Source organism: Neophocaena asiaeorientalis, unplaced genomic scaffold (genome assembly GCF_003031525.2).
Source record: "Neophocaena asiaeorientalis asiaeorientalis breed wild unplaced genomic scaffold, Neophocaena_asiaeorientalis_V1.1 scaffold40, whole genome shotgun sequence".
In the NCBI taxonomy this organism is placed as follows: Eukaryota; Metazoa; Chordata; class Mammalia; order Artiodactyla; family Phocoenidae; genus Neophocaena; species Neophocaena asiaeorientalis.
The window spans coordinates 2,801,262-2,820,309 of NW_020185335.1; the positions used below are offsets into that span (position 1 = coordinate 2,801,262).

Below are 19,048 nucleotides of genomic sequence, written 5' to 3' on the forward strand. Positions count from 1 at the left end.
GGACCAGACCCGAGCCTGCGCACACGCGGGCTCCCCGCGCCCCAGACCCCCAAACCATGAATGGGGTTTGGCTCCGGGAGCGACTCCACGGCCCTTTAACGGGCCCGGGGTCTCTCCGGCCTCCGCCCCCTACCACCACCATCCCCCCCACTCCCCCGCCCACGACGGCCCGGGAGCCCAGACAATGCTGTCACCGCCAAAGCAGGGGAAAATAATAAAGCAGGGAACCGTTAACTCCTTCCCTGCCGGCCTCGGCCTCCGCACCCGCTGCCCGGGTCCCCAAAAACAAGATCCAGGACTCCAAGGTCTCCACGATGAGCGTTCCTGCATCCCAAGGCTTCTGTCCCCACCTTGGGAGGAGGAGGGAGAAGGTTGGGTTGATGGAGCAGCCCCAGGGAAGGGCTACTCTTGCTCCGGGCTGTCAGCTCCAGCCCCTCCCCATGATTACCCAAGGTCAGGCTGCAGCGGGCCACCAATTCCTGGCCCACCGCTGGCTCACCAGGTGGGGAAACTGAGGCCTGGGAATGGTTCAAGGTCATTAAGGAGACTGCTGGACACTCCCTGACCTCACCTCTCACTGGTGGTCTAGGGAGTGAGGGGGCTCCTCTCCCCCAAAGAGGCTAGGGTTTGGCAGGGCCGCCCCAGGCTGACTGGGCAGAGGGTAAGGGCAGCTCCGACGACAGGATGGGGACCAGGAAGCAGCGTTTCTACCCTTCCCCTCTGGGGCAGGCCTGTGGGGCAGGGGAAGAGCAGGGGAGAGAACTGGGACCTCGTCAGACCCCCGCCCTCACAAGCTGTCTCACACTCCCAAGTACACAACATAGACTCCTACTGTGGGGCCGCAGGCCCCGGGAGGACACACCGCAGTGCCCAAGCAGGCCCTTCGGGGGCTCCCAGTGCTGCCAGGGGAACAGCCCCAGGGGCAGCTGCCAGATCCCTGCGCCCGCGCCCCCACCCCCACCCCCAAGAGAACTGGAGCCACCCTCACTAGGAACTACAGGGTTAACAGCATGCATAGGTGCCACTCACTGCCCCCGTATAGGGTGCTCCCCTGAGCGCTCCATCCCCTGCAACTCCACTCCAAGCTGCTTCTGCCGGCCCCCAAAAGTCCTGGCCTCTCTCTGCCCTCAGCAGCCCCTCCTGCCCTGTGGACATCACAGCCCTGGCACCGGCTTTCCTTCCTGGGACCAAGCAGCCCAGACAACCCTCCCCCAACCATTCCCAGGGCTGGCAGAGGGGGGGACCTTCCCACACCCTCCTCCTTCTGGCATCCTCTCCACAAACACTGCAGAGAGCAGCAGCTTTTGCACAGAGCATAGGGGCAGGACTGTCTCCCTCCCTCTCCAGGCAATTTGCGAGGCACTTTGGGATGAGATAGAAGGAAATGGGCCCAGGTTGTAACAAGTGATTGAGGCAGGATTTTCTGACATGTGGAAGCAAACTGGGAGAGGTTTCACCTGCGGTGATGCCAAGTCCCGATATACCTACGACACATGCATGTGTTTGGGCCAGGGACAGAGCAGGGGACTGGGCCACCTGGAGGTCGATCATCTGGATTTGAGGCACGGCTTCTGGCTGTTTCCTTCTGTGGCCTGAGCCACAGAAGCAGCAGGGTTTCTGTAGAGGAACGTGGCCAGGTTGAGGTGACTGAGCTTACCTGTGAGGCCCCTCCACACAGGGCAAGCACGGCCACAGGCCCCACAACAGCACACCCCGGCCCTCCTGGAGGCCCAGACCCTGGCGTGGGAGAGGCAGAGTGGGGGAGGAGGACCTACACCTGGAGGCTGGGGGGCCTGGAGGAGGACAGTAGCTCAGGGATCGGGAGGGGGCCCTCGGGAGCTTTCCCTGCCTGCTGTGCCTCATTTAGCTCAGATGCCCATCAAATCTCAGAGAAGGGCAGGGACTTGCCCAAGATGACAGGGCTGGGTGTGGCACCCAGGGCTCTGCCTCAGCCCCAGGCCTCACCTTCAGCAGCACTGGCCCATCCAGAAAACAGGGTCATAATCTTTGCCTGCCCTCAAGAGTGGGGAGTGTCACCCGGACACATAGGCCCTGGCCAGGTGGGAGAGGCTCCTGGCAGAGAAGCAGGGGTCAAGTGTCTGCTCTGTCTGCCAGCATTAACCTAGCATTTACTGTGTGCCGGGCACTGTGCTAGTGCTTTCCATGCAGTCTCCATACTGACCTGCTGACATCGGTGCACTTCCCATCCTGACCTTACAGGTGAGCAGACAGGCTCAGAGGGGATGCCCTGGCCCAAGGCCACCCAGAAAGACCCCTCTCTGGGATTGCAGCCTGAGTCGCTCACCTGCACAGCCCAGGGCCCGGTCAGAGACAGTGTCCGGGGGCCAGGGGCCTGGGGCCCAGCAGCCTCCATATCGGTCTCATCCCATCCACTTGAGCACCTCTAGTGAGCATGTAACCTCTCCCCTCCAGAGCAGCCCACTGCTCTGGGGGCAGAGCTGGGCATCTCTCCCATCCATGTAGTTCCTGCCCCCTACCCACCCTTGATGCCCAGATATTCGTCTCCGTGCATTCCAGAAGTGGTGGGGGGTGGATCCCTGACGTGTAGTGACCAGTCAGACAAGGGATCAGATCCTGACCCTGGCACTCGATGGCCTTGGGCAAGCTGGTTAATCTCTCTGAGCCTCAGTTTCCTCTTCTGTAGAATGGGGGTGACAACAGTATTCATTTCACAGGGTCATTGTAAGGATTCCATGCGATCACACAGTGCCTGGCCCACCACACGCTCTTGATCAACAGTAGCAGTCCCTGTCACTAGTGATGACAACCCAGGGTCCTAGAACCTGACAGCCAGGGCGCGGCCCACGTGAGGGCACAGGTCCAGGTGAAGACTGAGGACACCCCTGGGGCCCTGGCTGCTTCGGCCCCTCAACCTCACCTCTAGGGTCCTCATGAGTTACTAGTGGCAGGTGGAGTCTCAGGTCCTTAGAGACCCAGGTGCTCCTGTCCATCTGCTGAGGAGGGACTGGGCCTGGCCTCCCCCACGCCCCATCCTGTCCCCTCTCCACCGGGAAAGCCAGGGCTGTGAGGGTCTGGGTTGGAGCCATCCTGGCTGGGCAGAAGCGTCGGGGTGGGCCCCAGCCGGGGACTTTAATGGGGTAGGGACCTGTGTCTTCCCAGCTTCTCCCAGTCTGCTGCCCTCTGAGACTGCCCAGAGGCTGCTGGGAGTGCTTAGGTTTTCTGGGGGCCAGGACGGTGCCTCTGGACCCCTGTACCCACAGCATCATCCCTCCTCCCTGGAGGTCTTGGCAAGGCTTAGGGCTGAGGGTGTTGAGGTCACGGAGGGCGCCAGGCCCTCAGGACTGTCAGGGGTGGCCTCCCGGGCTCCTTTACCCTGAGCTGTGCCGCACAGAGACAGCCCACGCACAGCCTCCCCCTTCCCGCTCCAGCCTGTGTGAACTTCTCAAATATTTGCTTTCCCTGGCCACTGGTTGGGCTGGGCTGGGAGGGGATGGAGTTTCTGAGGCTCCCAGAAGCTGCCCTGTTCTCACCCCTGCAGGCTGGCCCTGTCCCTGGGGTTCCAGCCTGGCAAAGCCTCCCTCTGAGGCCTTGGGGACTGGGGTCTCTGCCTTCCCCCTTTCCACCGGAAAATCCCCAGCTCCCAGCGTCCCATCCCACATGGAAGGGAAGGTCGGCAGCACTTTGGGGCTAGGGGCTTTGCCGGCCTGAGGCTCCCCTTCAAGGATCAAGTCTTCCACAGGGCCATTGGGCCAGGACCCAACAGCCATGCGAGGGCCCCATTAGCCAGAAAAACCCCTTGATCTCACTGGACAACTTGATCACCAAGAGCCTGGCTTCCCTACTGGGAAACCCCCTCCCAACTCAGAACTTTGGGCCAGGCTGGGATAAAGGCCACACTGTGTCCCCAGGAGGGGAGGGGAGCCGGGGGTGGAGAAAGGTGGCTCTGTTGGCCGCACAAGGCCCCATTCAGCCTGGGGCCTGACTGTCCCAGGCAGGCTGGCCAGGCTCTGAAGCAGCCATAGCCTCCCCAGGCCTGGGAGCCACCTCTGCTGGCCCAGGATGGATGGATGGCCGGGCTGGCAGCTCCTTCCAGGGCACAGGGTGGGGGCCCCAGAGGCCCCAGTTCAGACCTAGCATGCCTTGAGCCCTGGCACTATGCCTTTGCCCCCATGCCATGTGGACCATCCTGGGCTGTGTCGGGGGAACATAGTTCCCCTCGTGTGGCTCAGCCCAGATTCCCTGCCAGGCCCCTCCCATCCCCGAGGAGACAGGACCTGCCATTCACTGTTTCCATCTCCGTTGAGGATGTGGGCCACCATTGCAGACAGTGGGCCAGAGTTCCTGACTGTCAGGAAGGGAGGAATGGGCAAAGGTGCCTGTTCCCAGGGCCAGGCCTTCTTCATGCCCCAGGTCTCTGTCCTTGGTCGCCTTTCCCCCTAGAGAGCCCAGGAGCCTTCCTCTCCGCAGGGGCAGGGCTGCTGTCTTAGAAACTGCCCAGAGTCTGGACCCAGGCATGTGGGGAGCCCAGCCCAGGTAGAGCCCTGCAGTCTTCATGGAGTCTCCCTTCCTCTCCCATCTCCTCTGCAGAGCTCCTACCCCATCTGGGAGGACTTCAACTCCAAGGCCACAAAGCTGCATTCCCAGCTGAGGTGAGGCTGCTGAGGGTGCCCCAGCTGGGGAGGGAATGGGTAGAAAAGACACCTCACCCACAGACCATCCCGCTGTCCATCTCCCCAGGACCACTGTGCTGGCTGCTGTGGCCTTCCTGGATGCCTTCCAGAAAGTGGCTGACATGGCCACCAACACCCGAGGTAGGGAGGGGGCATGGCTGGAGGTTGGGGATGCCCCAGGTTGGGCTTGGAAGCTGGAAAGGCTGAGTGGAATATGAACTGGGAAGAGGACACCAGGCCCAGAGTCGGGACCTTGAGTTCTCCCTAATGGAATGGGCTTTTTGTGGAGAGAGTGAGCCTCTCGTCATTAGAGGCATGCAAGCAGGAGTGGGTGAAAGATGACAGGATGTTACAAAGGGGGGTTCCCTTCTCGCTTCTGGGCGGCTGGTTTGACCCCTCAGCCACAGTTGTTCGTGCTTCCCTATGGTGAGTTTGACTGTGGCTTCTTTTCCACCGCCTTCTGCCCTTCTGAGAGCACAGGGGGCAGGTGAACATTCCCTGTTGGCCTTGGCATCTCCTCTGCATTCTGGTCCGAGGAGCAGGGACCTGGGTCCCCTGCTCCTTCGGGTGGTGAGAACCAAGGCAGTGGGCGCATGCTGGCACTCTCACACCTGCATCTGGGCACACCTGGAGGGGGTTCCTGGTAGGGCAGGAGGGGATTTTGGTTGGATCTTTGGATGTCTTTGATGCCAGCCTCTCCCAGCTGGGGTGAAGGGCAGCTCCTGGCCCGACCAGCAGAGCAGCCGCAGCTGCAGGAGGCTGGCATAGCCAGGATGGGCAGGACCTTGGTCCAGTTCGGAGGAGGGCCTTGGTAAATACTGAGAAGAGATCAAGTCGCCTGCTGGGGCCGGCAGGATTGCGGAAAGCTGGGGGGCGGGGCGCGAGGTGCCGGCTCGGCCTTCGCGGGCCTGTGCGCCCCCTCGTGGCCTGAGGCCGGGACTGCAGAAGCCCCGGCGGGCCCATTCACATGCTGCGCGCTTGCCTCGCCAGGGGCCACGCGGGATATCGGCTCGGCGCTCACGCGCATGTGCATGCGCCACCGCAGCATCGAGACCAAGCTGCGGCAGTTCACCAAGTGAGTGGGCGCTGCGGTCGGGGAGGGGGGCGTGTCACGGGGACACCTCCATGGTGGACCTGACCCTCTTGCCCCCGCCCACAGTGCGCTCCTGGAGAGCCTCATCAACCCACTGCAGGAGCGCATCGAGGACTGGAAGAAGTCGGCCAACCAGCTGGACAAAGACCACGCAAAAGGTGGGTCTGGGGCTCGGCCCGTGCTTCCCGCCCCCCACTGGACGGAAACCGCCGTCACAGGGCTCCTTTCTCATCCCTTGCACAGAGTACAAACGAGCCAGGCATGAGATCAAGAAGAAATCTTCAGACACGCTTAAGCTGCAGAAGAAAGCACGCAAAGGTAGAGCCCAGAGCTGGCCCACAGAGGCACAGCCCCACGGGGCCCCGCTCTGTATCCCCTGCTGCCCTGTGGGGCACCCCAGGGCATCATCCTGGCCTGAGGGGTGCTATCCCGCACACAGGACCCTCCAACCTGTTGGGTGGGGCAGAGGGAGCACCTTGCACCCCAGACCCGACCCAGGACCTCCCCTCCCAGGGAGGCAGCAGGAGGCCAACAGGCCCAGGCACCCCCAGACCCCACCCCACCCCTACCCCCAGGAGTGGCTCTGTCCATCCGGCTGTCTTTCACACATTCTTTCTTTCTCTGTCTCTCCTCTCCTCTCCTCGTCCCAATCCTTCCTGTAGAGCTACTTGGTAAGTCAGATGTCCATCCCTCCAGCTGCTCCTCCCGTCCTTGTCGTCCTTGTCGCATTTGTCTGTCTCCCCCAGCTCAGGGCCAGTGGAAGGAGCCTCTCCAGGCCAAGGAAGAGCGAGGAAGGCGGTCGGTCCAGCGAGGGAGGGGCCTGGGGCACAGTCCCCTTGGGGCCCCTGGGGCCCCTGGCCAGGGATGAGTCCGGGGCCACTGCTGGGGTCAGTCTGCCAGGCCAAGAGGGGTTGGACCGGGCAGGGTGGGGACACAGGCCCTGGCTGCCCCGCCCCCACCAGGCCCTCCCAGAGTCCTTACCTCTTGCCTCCCCACTTCCTGTCTCGCTGTCTCCTTTACATCATCTTCTCGCCTCTCCGTGTCTCTCTCGCCGCTTCTTGGTGTCGCTGTTGCTGTCCTTGTGCATCATTCCCTGAGCTGAGGGGGGACCCACACGGAGGCACCCCTTTCCCTGTCCCCTGGGCCCAGCCCCTAGCCCTCTTGGCCCCTACACCCCCTCGTGGCCTGGCCTACAGCTGCGCCCCCCACGCTCTACTTTGTCCTGCTTCCCTTCCTCCTCCCTGTGCCCTGGGACGTGAGGGGCCACCATCCTGTGGGCAGTGAGGGTATCCTGGGGGGTGGAAGTCTCAGCTCTTGTGGAGGCTGCCACTGGGCTCTCCTGAGCACAGCTGCACCAAGGGCGGCCCTGGGGCTGCCCAGGGCTCTGCTCACCCCAGGACCTGGGTGGCTTCGCAGCTTTGGTATCTTTCCTGTGTGCTTTGTTTATCTGTCCTCTCTGTCTGCTCTGGGGACCAGCCCTTCCACGAGCCCCAGCGTCCCGACTGCCCTCCCCAATCCCCTGGCCCCCATGGCAGTGCCCAGCTCCACGACCAGGGACACCACCACGGGGTCTGAGCTGTGGATGCAGTGGGCCGGGCCGGCATCCCCAGCGTGGCCTCTCCTCCCAACCCCTCCAGGGAAAGGAGACTTGCAGCCCCAGCTGGACAGTGCCCTGCAGGACGTGAATGACATGTACCTGCTGCTGGAGGAGACGGAGAAGCAGGCGGTGCGCCGGGCCCTGATTGAGGAGCGTGGCCGCTTCTGCACCTTTATCACCTTCCTGCAGCCTGTGGTGGTGGGTTCCTCGGGAACAGAGAGGCGTTCTGAGCGTCTCCACCATTGGGCTAGTTGAGGGGTTCCCAAGAACCATGATTTGGGAGCCTCCATCAGCCCAAGCAGCGTTGGTTGGTGGGAAGGGGTGAGGGAGGGGAGACCCAGTGTGGCCTGGTCCTCCAGGGTGCATGGGCAGGGGCGGGGCCGAGAGGCTGACTCACTGCTCCATCAGAACGGCGAGCTGACCATGCTGGGAGAGATCACCCACCTGCAGGGCATCATCGATGACCTGGTGGTGCTGACCGCGGAGCCACACAAGCTGCCCCCCGCCAGCGAGCAGGTGCGGCCAGCCCTGGGGACAGGACAGCGGAGGGGATGGCTTGCCCTTGGTTGGGGATGATAGAGGAGAAAAGGGGACAGCATTTGGAGGAGGCAGCTGGACACAGAGGGCCACCTGTGGGGATCTAGGAGCATCTGCCCAGGTGAGGGGTGGTGTGCCCAGGACCCAATGGGGGCCTTATATCGAGAGCAGACGGGTGGAAGTCCCAGACCCACAGGATCCCCCTGAGAAAGCAAGGCCTGATGATGCCTACCTGGCATCCACACCCAGACCCGTCAGCTCCCCTAGACCCAGACGCTCCTGCCCCCATGTGCCGCCCTGCCCACTTCGCCTCACCACCATGCTCCCATTGCACTAGGGTCAGCCCTACCTGACAGCGCCGTGGCGTTGCTCTCACTAGGCGCCTACTGTGTGCCCAGCCCACACGGAGCACTTCCCATGGGTCACCTCATTCATTCACCCCAGTGGCCCTCTAAAATAGGAATGATTGGCTGCATTTCACAGGAGAAACCCAGGAGAGACCCAGGAACTTGCCCGAGAGCAGAGCAGAGCCAGGATTTGAACCCCGTGGTGTCCTTCATGGTCACTCTGGCCTGGCTCCTCTGCCAGCGACAGTGAGTCCTCAGGAGCACCAGGTTCTCCCATGTCCTGGCCTGCGCAGCTTCCCTGAGAAGCAGAGGGGGCAGAATCTCCCCAGGCATCCCCCCCAGCCCTCTGGCAGCCCTGCTTCCTGCCCCTGAGTGAGGAGCTTGTGTTAGGAAAAGGCTGGGGGGCAGGGGGCTTCAGACTCCCAGGGATCTCCTTTGGGGCGGTTCTCAATTGGGAAGACAGCAGGGGGCCTCTGGCCCTACTAGCCCTCGGAGGGGAGGCCCAGGAAAAGGATGAGGCTTTCTGCAGGGCAGGGCTGCTTCCAGTGACCCCATTCATGTCCATCCAGGTAATCAAAGACTTGAAGGGCTCAGACTACAGCTGGTCCTACCAGACCCCACCCTCATCGCCCAGCAGCTCCAGCTCCCGGAAGTCCAGTATGTGCAGGTCAGTGGGGGGCTGAAGTGGGGTGCAGGGAGGGGCAGGGGTACTGCAGCAAGGGATCGGGAAGGTCCCACCAAAACTGCATCAAGAATAGCTTCAGGGCCCCAGAATTCACACAACTCCTACGTCACCAAGGAATCTGCAAGCATAGGGGAAACTTCTCTCGTTGCAAGACTGCTGCTAGTGCAGGCGTGTGTTGGGGGCGGGCGGAGGGGCAGCAGCTTCATTTATGGAGCAGTAAGTATGCACCAGGTGCCGTGCTAAATGCTTTATGCATTTTCTTCATTGAATCCTAGCACCACCGTATCAGGTATGGTGTTGTCTCCATTTCACAGACGGGAAGGCTGAGGTACAGAACCCCAGCATTTAACCACTAGACTCTGCCAGGCTCAACACGTCCTGGGGCAATAGTAAGAGCCTGAGACGGGGAGGGCGCTGGAGGCATTGGGGAACATGCGCTGAGGCTACAGGCTTATTACCTTATGGACACTGCAGCCTGGCTGGTTCCTGAGAGCTGGTGCCTGGGCAGCTGCCACAGGCCCGAACCTCGGCCTAAGCTGGGCCCCGAGGTCTTGCAGAGCCAGGGAGAGGCCAAAGGTCTTGCTCGGTCACCGGTCGGGCTCAGACGCAGGAGCACTTCCTGGGTGGGATTGGGAGAGCTATTTAAGATTCAAGGCTCCTCGGCGGGAGGGCAGTGAGCATAGTGCGGGTTCCTGGCGGGGAGACCCCTCTGTGCCAAGCACCCTTTCCCCAGATCCACCTTGGCTGGGCAACCGGGGGCATGGGCAGTAAGGCAGGCACAGCAGTCAGCGGCTCCTGCAGGGAGAGGAGGGTCCACGTCAACTGGCGGCTCTTCAGCCCCCGGGTGGGTGACTGGCACAGGAGGGGAGAGTTGATTGCAGGGGACACCCATGACCAAGGGTGGAGGCTGGGGACCTTCCCGGTCATGCTCAGGAGGAAGGCGACCTTCATTGCCAGGAACGTTGCCCAGGGATGAAATGGTTGCATAGAGGATATGAACTACAGAGGGCTGGACACCCTTCAGGGGGCGGAAAGGATGAGGGCAATGGTGAGTCCAAGCCCCACACAGACCGTCACCACGCAGTAGACGTTCAATTAGGATTTGATAGCAAATATCAGACTTTGAGAAGACAGTCATGATCAGACTTATGTCTGGTTGTAGCCTCACTGGGAAACTCTTTGATGCTGGGTGACTCCGTTTCTTCCTTGTTAACCTAAGGTCTCCTGTTCTTGATGGCAGAGTAGGAGGTAGCACTGGGGTGCTCCGGGGGCAGGCGCTGGGCCAGCTCTTCAGTGTGGTCCCCTGCCCAGGCCCCACCCTGTCCCACAGTCCTGGAACCCAGCTCCTCTGTGGCACTTTGGTCTCAGGACCTTGTAGTCTGACATTGTCTTTTCCTTCCTTTGCCCCTCACCTCTCTCCCCCACCCTCGTCTGTCACCCTTCCACACACACCCCTGTGTCTCCCTGTCTGGCTGCTGTGCACCCCCCTTCACTCCCCCAGCGCCCCCAGCAGCAGCAGCAGTGCCAAGGGTGGCGGAGCCCCGTGGCCTGGGGGTGCTCAAACATACTCACCTGGTTCCACCTGTCGCTACCGCAGCCTGGCACAGCCGGCCACCGCCAGCGCCCGCCTCTCCAGCGTCTCCTCCCACGACTCTGGCTTCATCTCCCAGGATGCCACCTACTCCAAGCCCCCCTCGCCCATGCCTTCAGACGTCACCAGCCAGGTGAGGGGGCATCTGCTGAACCACCTGGGGTAGGGTGCAGCGGCCTCATGCCAGCCTCAGGCCATCCACATTGGGGGCCACCTACAGCTGTTGAGACTAGCCCTGGAGGTCCCCAGGGCCACCACATTGAGGACCAACCTCAACTCACTGCCTCAAGGCTAAGGAGAGTTGGAAGGTCTTAGAGCAGCTTACCAGCTCTGGCGCCTTGTGACCCTCCCCCCGCATAGGCTGGCTGTGATGGAGTGGCTGGCCCTAGGAGGCACCCCCAGGAGCCCCAGGATCTGCAGACATCCTCCCCCTTCTCCACACTTTGGCCAGTTCATTCTGAACACAGAGACTGGCCCAAGAATCTCTTCAGATGCAGGCTCAGATCCTGCAGCCTCAGTGAGATGGAAACAGAGGAACTACAGCAGAAGACAGAGGGAGGTCAGGCCACATGCCCAGGGTGCTGTCCTTCCCCATCATGGCGAGTGCCTCCATCTGAGCTCAGCATTCTCTCTTTTCCTGCCCTCTTGCCCAAGGATGTCCCCACTGCATTGCCAGTCTCCCCTCCTCTGCTGGCTCATTCCTGTCAGCACACAAACACATGCTCTAGTGTCATCCATCTTAAAAGCCCTCCTCCCTTCCTCCATGTTCTCCTCCAGCCACCTAGTCTCTCCTTCACAGCAAAACTTCTCAAGACTTGTCCACACTGACCACCTCTACCTCATTCCCCATTCACTCCTGTCTGCTTTACCTATCAGTAATTGAAAAGCTGGAATTGTTCATTTCTCCCATATAGCTCTATCCGTTTGCTTTATATATTTTGAGACTATTTTATTAGGTGCATACAACTTCAAAATGTTAACTCTTCTTAGTGAACTGAATCTCCTAACGTGATGTAGTTGATCTTCTGTTACTTTTATGTTTTCTAGCTTAAAGTCTGTTTTGATATTACTACAGCTCCTTGAGCTTTATTTTGCTCAATGTTTATGGTATCATTTTCTGTCTCTTAGCTTTTAAGCTATGTCCTTATGTTTTAGATGAGTCTCTTATAAACAGCATATGCCTAGATTTTCTTTTCTTATCCAATCTGACAATCTCTTAATTGACGTTTTTAGTCCATTCACATTTATTATGATTACTGGCATATTTAGACTTCTGTCTTACTTTTTTCTTTCTATTCATTCTGCTTTTTCTGTGCTGCTTTTGTCTCTTCTCTTGCTTTTTGTTTTTTCCTTTCCCCATTATTTTCCTTCTACTGGATTTTAAGTTATACTTCTTATTTCATTTCTTTTACAGGTTATCTTGAAATTTTACCATGCATCTGTAGCAAAGTCACAGCCCCACCTCCTGAATAATTCAAGGACCTTAACGTATATTTTAACTTCAGTCACCCACTCCCTCCCCTTATAAGCTATATATATCTCCTTTTTAATCGTCCCCATGATTGACATTTTTCTTCTTAATTTTATCATTATTTTATACATACAGTATCTGTGTGTTTAGATTTACCCATATGTGTTTACACTTTTTTTGTTCATTTTTTCCTTGTATCCCATCTTCCTTCTAAGGTCACTTTCCTTCTTTCTGAAGTAAAATATGTCCTTTAGAAGTTCTTTTAGAATGCGTCTGTAGTAGTGAACTCAGTTTTTGTTTATCTGTAAACATGCTTTATATTTTTCCTCTTTCTTGAAAGTTAGTTTTGCCAGGGATGCAATTCTGGGGTGACAGTTACTCCATTTCCACATTTTGAAGATATATTCCCCCTGTGTTCTGGATTCTGTGGCTGGTTGTAACGTCTGCTGTCAGTCACTGTTGTGCCTTTGTGAATGATCTGACTTCTCTCTCTGGCCACTTTAGTTTTTCTACAATGTATCTAATTGTGGATTTGTTTTTCTTTAACCTCACTTGGTGTGTTTGTGTTTCTCTATCTCTGTATTCATGTTTTTCATTTGTTCTAGGAATTTTCAACCATTATCTCTTTTTTTCCATATATAAATTTATTTATTTATTTATTTTTGGCTGAGTTGGGTCTTTGTTGCTGCACGTGGGCTTTCTCTGGTTTCGGCGAGTGGGGGCTGCTCTTCATCGCGGTGCGCGGGCTTCTCATTGCGGTGACTTCTCTTGTTGCGGAGCACGGGCTCTAGACATGCAGGCCTCAGTAGTAGTGGCTTGCAGGCTCTAGAGCACAGGCTCAGTAGTTGTGGTACACGGGCTTAGTTGCTCCACGGCATGTGGGATCTTCCTGGACCAGGGCTCGAACCCGTGTCCCCTGCATTGGCAGGCAGCTTCTTAACCACTGCACCACCAGGGAAGCCCGTCAACCATTATCTCTTTATTCTTACTTTCATTTGTGTGTTTCTTCACTGTCATATTTCCCATCTCTTTGTTTCTCTGGATAATTTCTTCAGGTCCATCTTCCAATGTACTTTTTCTCTATTTTATAGCTATTTAACTTATCCATTAAGGGTTTGTTTTAATTCTGAAATAATTTTAGCCTTGTAGAAAATCTGTAAAAAGAGTGCTGAGATGCCACCAAAATCCCCAGATGTTAACATCTCACGTAACTACCAAACAATTTTCAAAACCAGGAAATTAACACAGGCACAATACTGTTAACTAGTCAACAGACTCTTCACATTTTGCCAGCTTTCTCACTAACGTCCTTTTCCTGGTCCAGGAGTCCAGAATCCAATACAGGACCCTGCCTTGCATTTTATTACCATCTCTCTTTAGGCTTCTCCAGTCTATAATGGCTCCTCAGTCCCTCTTAAATGACTTTTGAATAGTGGTTATGTATTTCGTAGAATATCCCTCATCTTGAGTGTCTCTGATGTCTTCCCATAATTAAATGGGCAGGAAGAGCACAGCAGTGGTTTACTGCTATTCCACCTCCTCACCAGATCTTGGTATCCTTTTCATTTGAGCCGTTCTGATAGGTGTTATATCATAGTGCCCTGTGTCTTTAATTTGTATTTCCCTGATGACTAATGAGGTTGAACACCTTTTCATACTTTTAAAGGCCATTTGGATATCCTCTTTTTGTGAAGGACCTGTTCAGATCTTTTGCTTATTTTTATCTCCTAGGTTGTCTTTTTCTTGTTGATTTGTAGAACTTCTTATATATTGTGGATACAAGCTTTTCATCTGATAATCTCTGATTCTGTGGGTTGCTGTTTTACTCCCTTGATGGGGTCTTTTAATGACCTAAAGTTTTTAATTTTAATGTGTGTCCAATTTCTCCATTTTTTTTCAATTGTTATTGCTTTTTCTGTCCTGTTTGAGGTATTTTTGTGTACTCTAAGGTCACAAAGATGTTTTCCTCCAAAAAAAAGCCTTTTTGTTTTACCTTTTCTTCATTTAGATCTGCAGCTCATCTGGAATTGATTGTGTGTGTGTGTGTGTGTGTGGGGTGAGGTAGAGGTTTTTTTTCCATGTGAATATCTAATTGACAATTTTTTGAAAATACCATCTTTTCCTCCACTGCACTGTAGTGTGTTAATCTTTGTCATAAAACGGGTGTCTGTGAATGCATAGCTGTTGCTGGAGTTTGTATTCCATTCCACTGGTTGATTTGTCTGTTCTTGTACCAATACCACACCATCTCAATTATTAATAGCTTTATAAAAAATCTTGATATCTGTTAATAAAAGTCCTCCAGCTTTGATATTCTTCAATATTACCTTGTCAGTGTTTGGCCCTTTGCATTTCCTTATAAATTTTAATATCAGCTTGTCAGTTTGCACTTAAAACCAAAAAGCAACCCCTGGGATTCTGACTGGGATTGCATGCGTCTCTCCGTTTACGACGGCTTTACCTTCTCTCAGTAATATTTTGCAGTTTTCATGTGAGGATCTTGCACATCTACTGCTGGATTTTTTTGCCCTGGGTATTTGATGTTTATTGATGCTATTTTAAATTATTTCCGCTTTTTTCAGAGTCTTTTACTTGTTTTTTAGCTGCTGATATTTAGCAATTTGATTTTTTTTCTATGTTGATCTTGTATCCAATAACCTCACTAAAAACACATATTAGTTCTTTTGAATATTCTATAATACATACACAGTCATGTCTTTTACAAACAACCATTTTCTTCTTTGCCAATCCTTTTGCTTTTTACTTCTTTTTCATGCTTTATTGCACTGCTAGAACTTCCAGTGCTAAGTAGAGATGGTCATCCTTATCTTTTTCCAACCTCAGAAAGAAAAGTATTGATATTTTTGGAGATAACTCGTTATCAGATGAAGGAAGTTCCTTTCTATTGCTAGTCTAAGTGTTTTCCGTGAATGGGTGTTGAATTTTTCCGCTGTTTTCCAAATACTTTTTTCCTTTTTTATTTTTGTCTTAACAATTATATTGGTAAAATTCTAAATGTGTTTATTATTTCCTCCGAATCCTTACCTATAGAGTTTAGCTCCTTTTATTTTAGTCATCTTGGCTCATCATAAACTATTAAAAAGATCTGGGAGTCTAAACCAGGATGATTTAGAGAATCTTACTTGGCTGGTACAGGATCTGGAGAGGTGCTACTGATTAGTTCCCTTCCAGGTTTAATTTGGGTCATCAACAGGGTGAGCTCTCCACCTTGCCACTTGCCCAGTCTCTCAACCACAGTGCTGAAGCCAGCCTCTGCCCTGGGGACCCTCATGGTCCTGTTTCTGCCCTTGCTTTTTTCTTCATTCTTTGTTGTTGTTGTTCTTTGTTATTTATGTATCTATTTATTTGGCTGTGCCGGGTCTCAGTTGTGGCATGCATGTGGGATCTAGTTCCCTGACCAGGGATCAAACCCAGGCCCCCTGCACTGGGAGTGCAGAGACTTAACCACTGGACCACCGGGGAAGTCCCTCTTTGTTGTTTTGAGTTGGGGGGCCTCCAGGGCACCTAGTTCCTGCCACTGTCCAGAGCAGGAGCCTCCTGGGCACCCTCGGTCCTGTCCTCCGTGGGCTTCTGCCCCACCATTCTGTGAAACAGTTCTGGAGGTCTGCACAGACACCCCTCCGCCTCATGTGCACAGACCCCCAGCAGCTGAGCACAACTGCCCCTCCCTCTTTTGCGCGTCAGGTTCTTCCCCTGATTCTGTGACATCACCTGCTCGTGGTCTTCCTCCACGCCACCAGCAGCTCCTGTCACTCCTGTTCACTGGGCCATCCTCTTCTTCCAAAGCACTGAATGTCAGCCTGACGTCCTTGAACCTTTTCTCTAACCACCGTCATCCTGACTGCCTAGGTGACCTAATTCTGTCCAACGGCTGCTGGATTTGTGGTTCCAAACCTGACTTCTCCCTAAACTCCAGACTGTAAATACAATTGCCTGCATTGCATCTGGGCATAGATACCTAACAGGCAGCTCAGCTTAACATGTATAGGATGGAACTCTGGACTCCATTCCTCCCCCAGGCCTGCCCTTCTGAGAAAACAGTGACACATCAACCCGGCAGTTCAAGCCAGCACCCCACTGCCCTCCTGAGTATCGCTCTTTCCCTGCCCACCACATCCAGGCCATCAGCAGCCAGCCTTCTTGTTAATCCTCAAAAGTGTGTGGTTATCAGGCTGGGCTGGGGGGCAGGTCATTGCCCATGGCGTGCGCTCTGGGTGCTGCCTTCCACTGCATACGCTCACGGCCGTGGCCATGGCCCTGGAGGGCGTGGGGTGGGAATGCTGAGTCAGCAGGCCCTGCTGCACGCCAGCGCTGTGACCAGATCTGTTCCCTCCTCTCGTCCTGCCTCCCCGCCCATCATCCTGCCTGCTCGCCTCTGCGTGGCAGAAGTCCTCCAGCTCAGCATCCTCCGAGGCCTCGGAAACCTGCCAGTCCGTCAGCGAGTGCAGCTCCCCTACCACGGTCAGTGCTTCCCACCCGCAGCGGGACACAGGGAGGGCCCAGGTTCAACCAGAGGGGCGTGCACGAAGCACTTGCTCCCCGCGAGACAGGCCTCCTGGGCACCACATGCAGCCACTCCCCACACGCTCACATCTTTCCCTCGCAGGGCTCCCCATCCTGCCCCTGGGCCTGGCAGGACTGGGGTGTCACAGCGCCCTCCATGCTCTGTCCTTGGCCATGATTGTGAGCCTGAGGCCCCATGTGGGTCTGGAAACCCTGAACTTCAACAACAGTGAGGGCCCCCTTGGCCATGCCCTGCAGGACTGGGCCAAGGCCGGCTCCCACGAGCAGCCCTCAGGCAGCACCCTGCAACGGAGGAAGGACCGAGTGGAGCTCCTCCGAGACACAGAGCCAGGCCCGGCTGTCGGGGGCACCCTGGGCCCCAGTGGAGAGGAGGCCCCGCGACCCCGCATGTCCCCTGCCACCATCGCAGCCAAGGTAAGCGGCAATTCCCTGGGCAGCCCAACCAGGGCCCCACCTTCACTCCTAGGTCAGCTTCAGGAGGCCAGGCAAGTGGTCGCAGGGCCAGCTCAGACTGCTCAGCCTGTTGGGGGCTGCCTGCAGTCCGGGCTGAGGGAGAAGCGGGGAGCAAGGCTTCAGCCTGCAGTCTTACCACCCCCAGCACGGTGAGGAGGTGTCCCCTGCGGCCAGTGACCTGGCCATGGTGCTGACCCGCGGCCTGAGCCTGGAGCACCAGAAGAGCAGCCGGGACTCCCTGCAGTACTCGAGCGGCTACAGCACACAGACCACCACGCCCTCCTGCTCCGAGGACACCATCCCCTCCCAAGGTAGGCCCCGGGGGCCGGGGGCAGGCGGCTGGGCCTTCACAGGCCCCCAGGGCCCCAGGCCCACTGCATCCCGTGCCTCCCAGGCTCCGACTACGACTGCTACTCAGTGAACGGGGACGCAGACGGGGAGGGCCCACCCGAGTTCGACAAGTCATCCACCATCCCTCGCAACAGCAACATCGCCCAGAACTACCGCCGCCTGATCCAGACCAAGCGCCCGGCCTCCACTGCGGGGCTGCCCACCGCCGGGCTGCCCACCACCTCGGGCGCACCCCCTGGCGTGGCCACCATCCGCCGCACGCCCTCCACCAAGCCCGCCGTGCGCCGCACCCTCTCCAGCGCCGGCCCCATCCCCATCCGGCCGCCCATCGTCCCCGTGAAGACGCCCACGGTGCCCGACTCCCCCGGCTACGTGGGGCCCACGCGGGCGGGCAGCGAGGAGTGCGTCTTCTACACCGACGAGGCCGCCTCGCCCCTGGCCCCGGACCTGGCCAGGGCCTCCCCGAAGAGGCTCAGCCTGCCCAACACAGCCTGGGGCAGCCCGTCCCCCGAGGCCGCCAGCTACCCGGGGCCGGGGGCCGGGCTGGCGGCCGAGGGCGACGAGCAGCAGCAGCAGCAGCTGGCTGCCAACCGGCACAGCCTGGTGGAGAAGCTCGGGGAGCTGGTGGCAGGCGCCCACGCCCTGGGCGAGGGCCAGTTCCCCTTCCCCACTGCCCTGTCGGCCACCCCTGTGGAGGAGACTCCCACCCCGCCCCCCGCTGCCACCAGCGACCCCCCGGCTGAAGACATGCTGGTGGCCATCCGGCGCGGGGTGCGGCTCCGCAGGACCGTCACCAACGACAGGTCGGCGCCCCGCATCTTGTGATCCCACCCTCTGGCCCGGGCGAGGCAGGTGGCCTGGTCGGTGGGCAGCGGCCACTTCAGAGCAAAGGCACAGTCAGGAGAGAGCAGAGCCAGGCAAGCTTTTTTTTTTTTTTTTCTTTTGAAGTCATACGAGGCAAAGCTACTTTATTGGAAAGAGACACGCATCTTGGATTTCAAGGTTTAAACAGGAAATGACTTCTTTAACAAACCTCGCCAGGACGGAGCCTGCGGGCCTGGAACTTGGATTTGGAGCCTGTTTCAACCTTTGCTTGCCCACTCTGTCCCTCCTCTTCCTCCTTCTGGGCCCTGCCTTTTCCTGGTGTGGGTGAGCCCCAGAGCCGTGCTCCCTGCCCACAGCAGCAGGGCCGGGCCAGCCTCTCCTGGTCCCACCAGCCTGGGTGGGCCCGCAGTGCCACCGCTTAGCTAGCCTGGCCTGGCTTCTCGCCATCTCCCCAGGGACAGTGGCCTCGGGCTCTTCCGGAATGCTAGCCCACCCCACCCTGACTGAGCCCTCGCCTCCTCCCTCCTCCATCGTCTCATCTCTCTGCCTCTCCAGGCTCCTCTCCGTCGGGGAGCAGGGCCGACGGGGAGCAGCTGTGCAGGGGCCAGGGGCCCAACCGGCTAAGGTATCTGGTTTGCTGAGAAAGCTCTACGGGATGGCTGGCTGTTGGGGGCGCGCGGAGGGGAAGGGGGCCTGGGCCCAAGTCAAGCCTCTTGGGGAAGACATGCAGGGGACCTGCTTGGAGGAGGCTGGGGACCCTGAAGCAGCATCCCCTCCCCCCAGAGGTGGCTGGGGTTGGAGGCAGGGCGGGGCTGGGCAGCAGGGAAGGAGTCCAGAGGCTAGGGGTCACCTGGCCAGTCCCCCAGGAGCTGCTTTCGGATGCCGTGATGGTTTCAGCCAC

General features: G+C 57.2%; 1 protein-coding gene across 2 annotated transcripts in view; it reads left to right on the forward strand.

The window, feature by feature from the left end:
• The window catches only part of MTSS2 (MTSS I-BAR domain containing 2), an 18,757-nt gene extending 397 nt beyond the window's left edge, over positions 1–18,360 (forward strand). Inside the window, exons 2-15 of one of the 2 annotated variants that reach the window (XM_024735828.1) lie at positions 4,570–4,631; positions 4,720–4,793; positions 5,643–5,727; positions 5,812–5,903; positions 5,989–6,063; positions 6,408–6,416; positions 7,383–7,540; positions 7,751–7,858; positions 8,796–8,893; positions 10,413–10,635; positions 16,381–16,455; positions 16,756–16,932; positions 17,117–17,282; positions 17,366–18,360. In XM_024735828.1, the coding sequence (XP_024591596.1) occupies positions 4,570–4,631; positions 4,720–4,793; positions 5,643–5,727; positions 5,812–5,903; positions 5,989–6,063; positions 6,408–6,416; positions 7,383–7,540; positions 7,751–7,858; positions 8,796–8,893; positions 10,413–10,635; positions 16,381–16,455; positions 16,756–16,932; positions 17,117–17,282; positions 17,366–18,147 (2,184 nt within the window). In that variant the 3' untranslated portion in view covers positions 18,148–18,360. The remainder of the gene's footprint in view (positions 1–4,569; positions 4,632–4,719; positions 4,794–5,642; positions 5,728–5,811; positions 5,904–5,988; positions 6,064–6,407; positions 6,417–7,382; positions 7,541–7,750; positions 7,859–8,795; positions 8,894–10,412; positions 10,636–16,380; positions 16,456–16,755; positions 16,933–17,116; positions 17,283–17,365) is intronic. The other variant, XM_024735829.1, reaches the window with a different exon arrangement.
• The last annotated feature ends 688 nt before the right edge of the window (positions 18,361–19,048 follow it).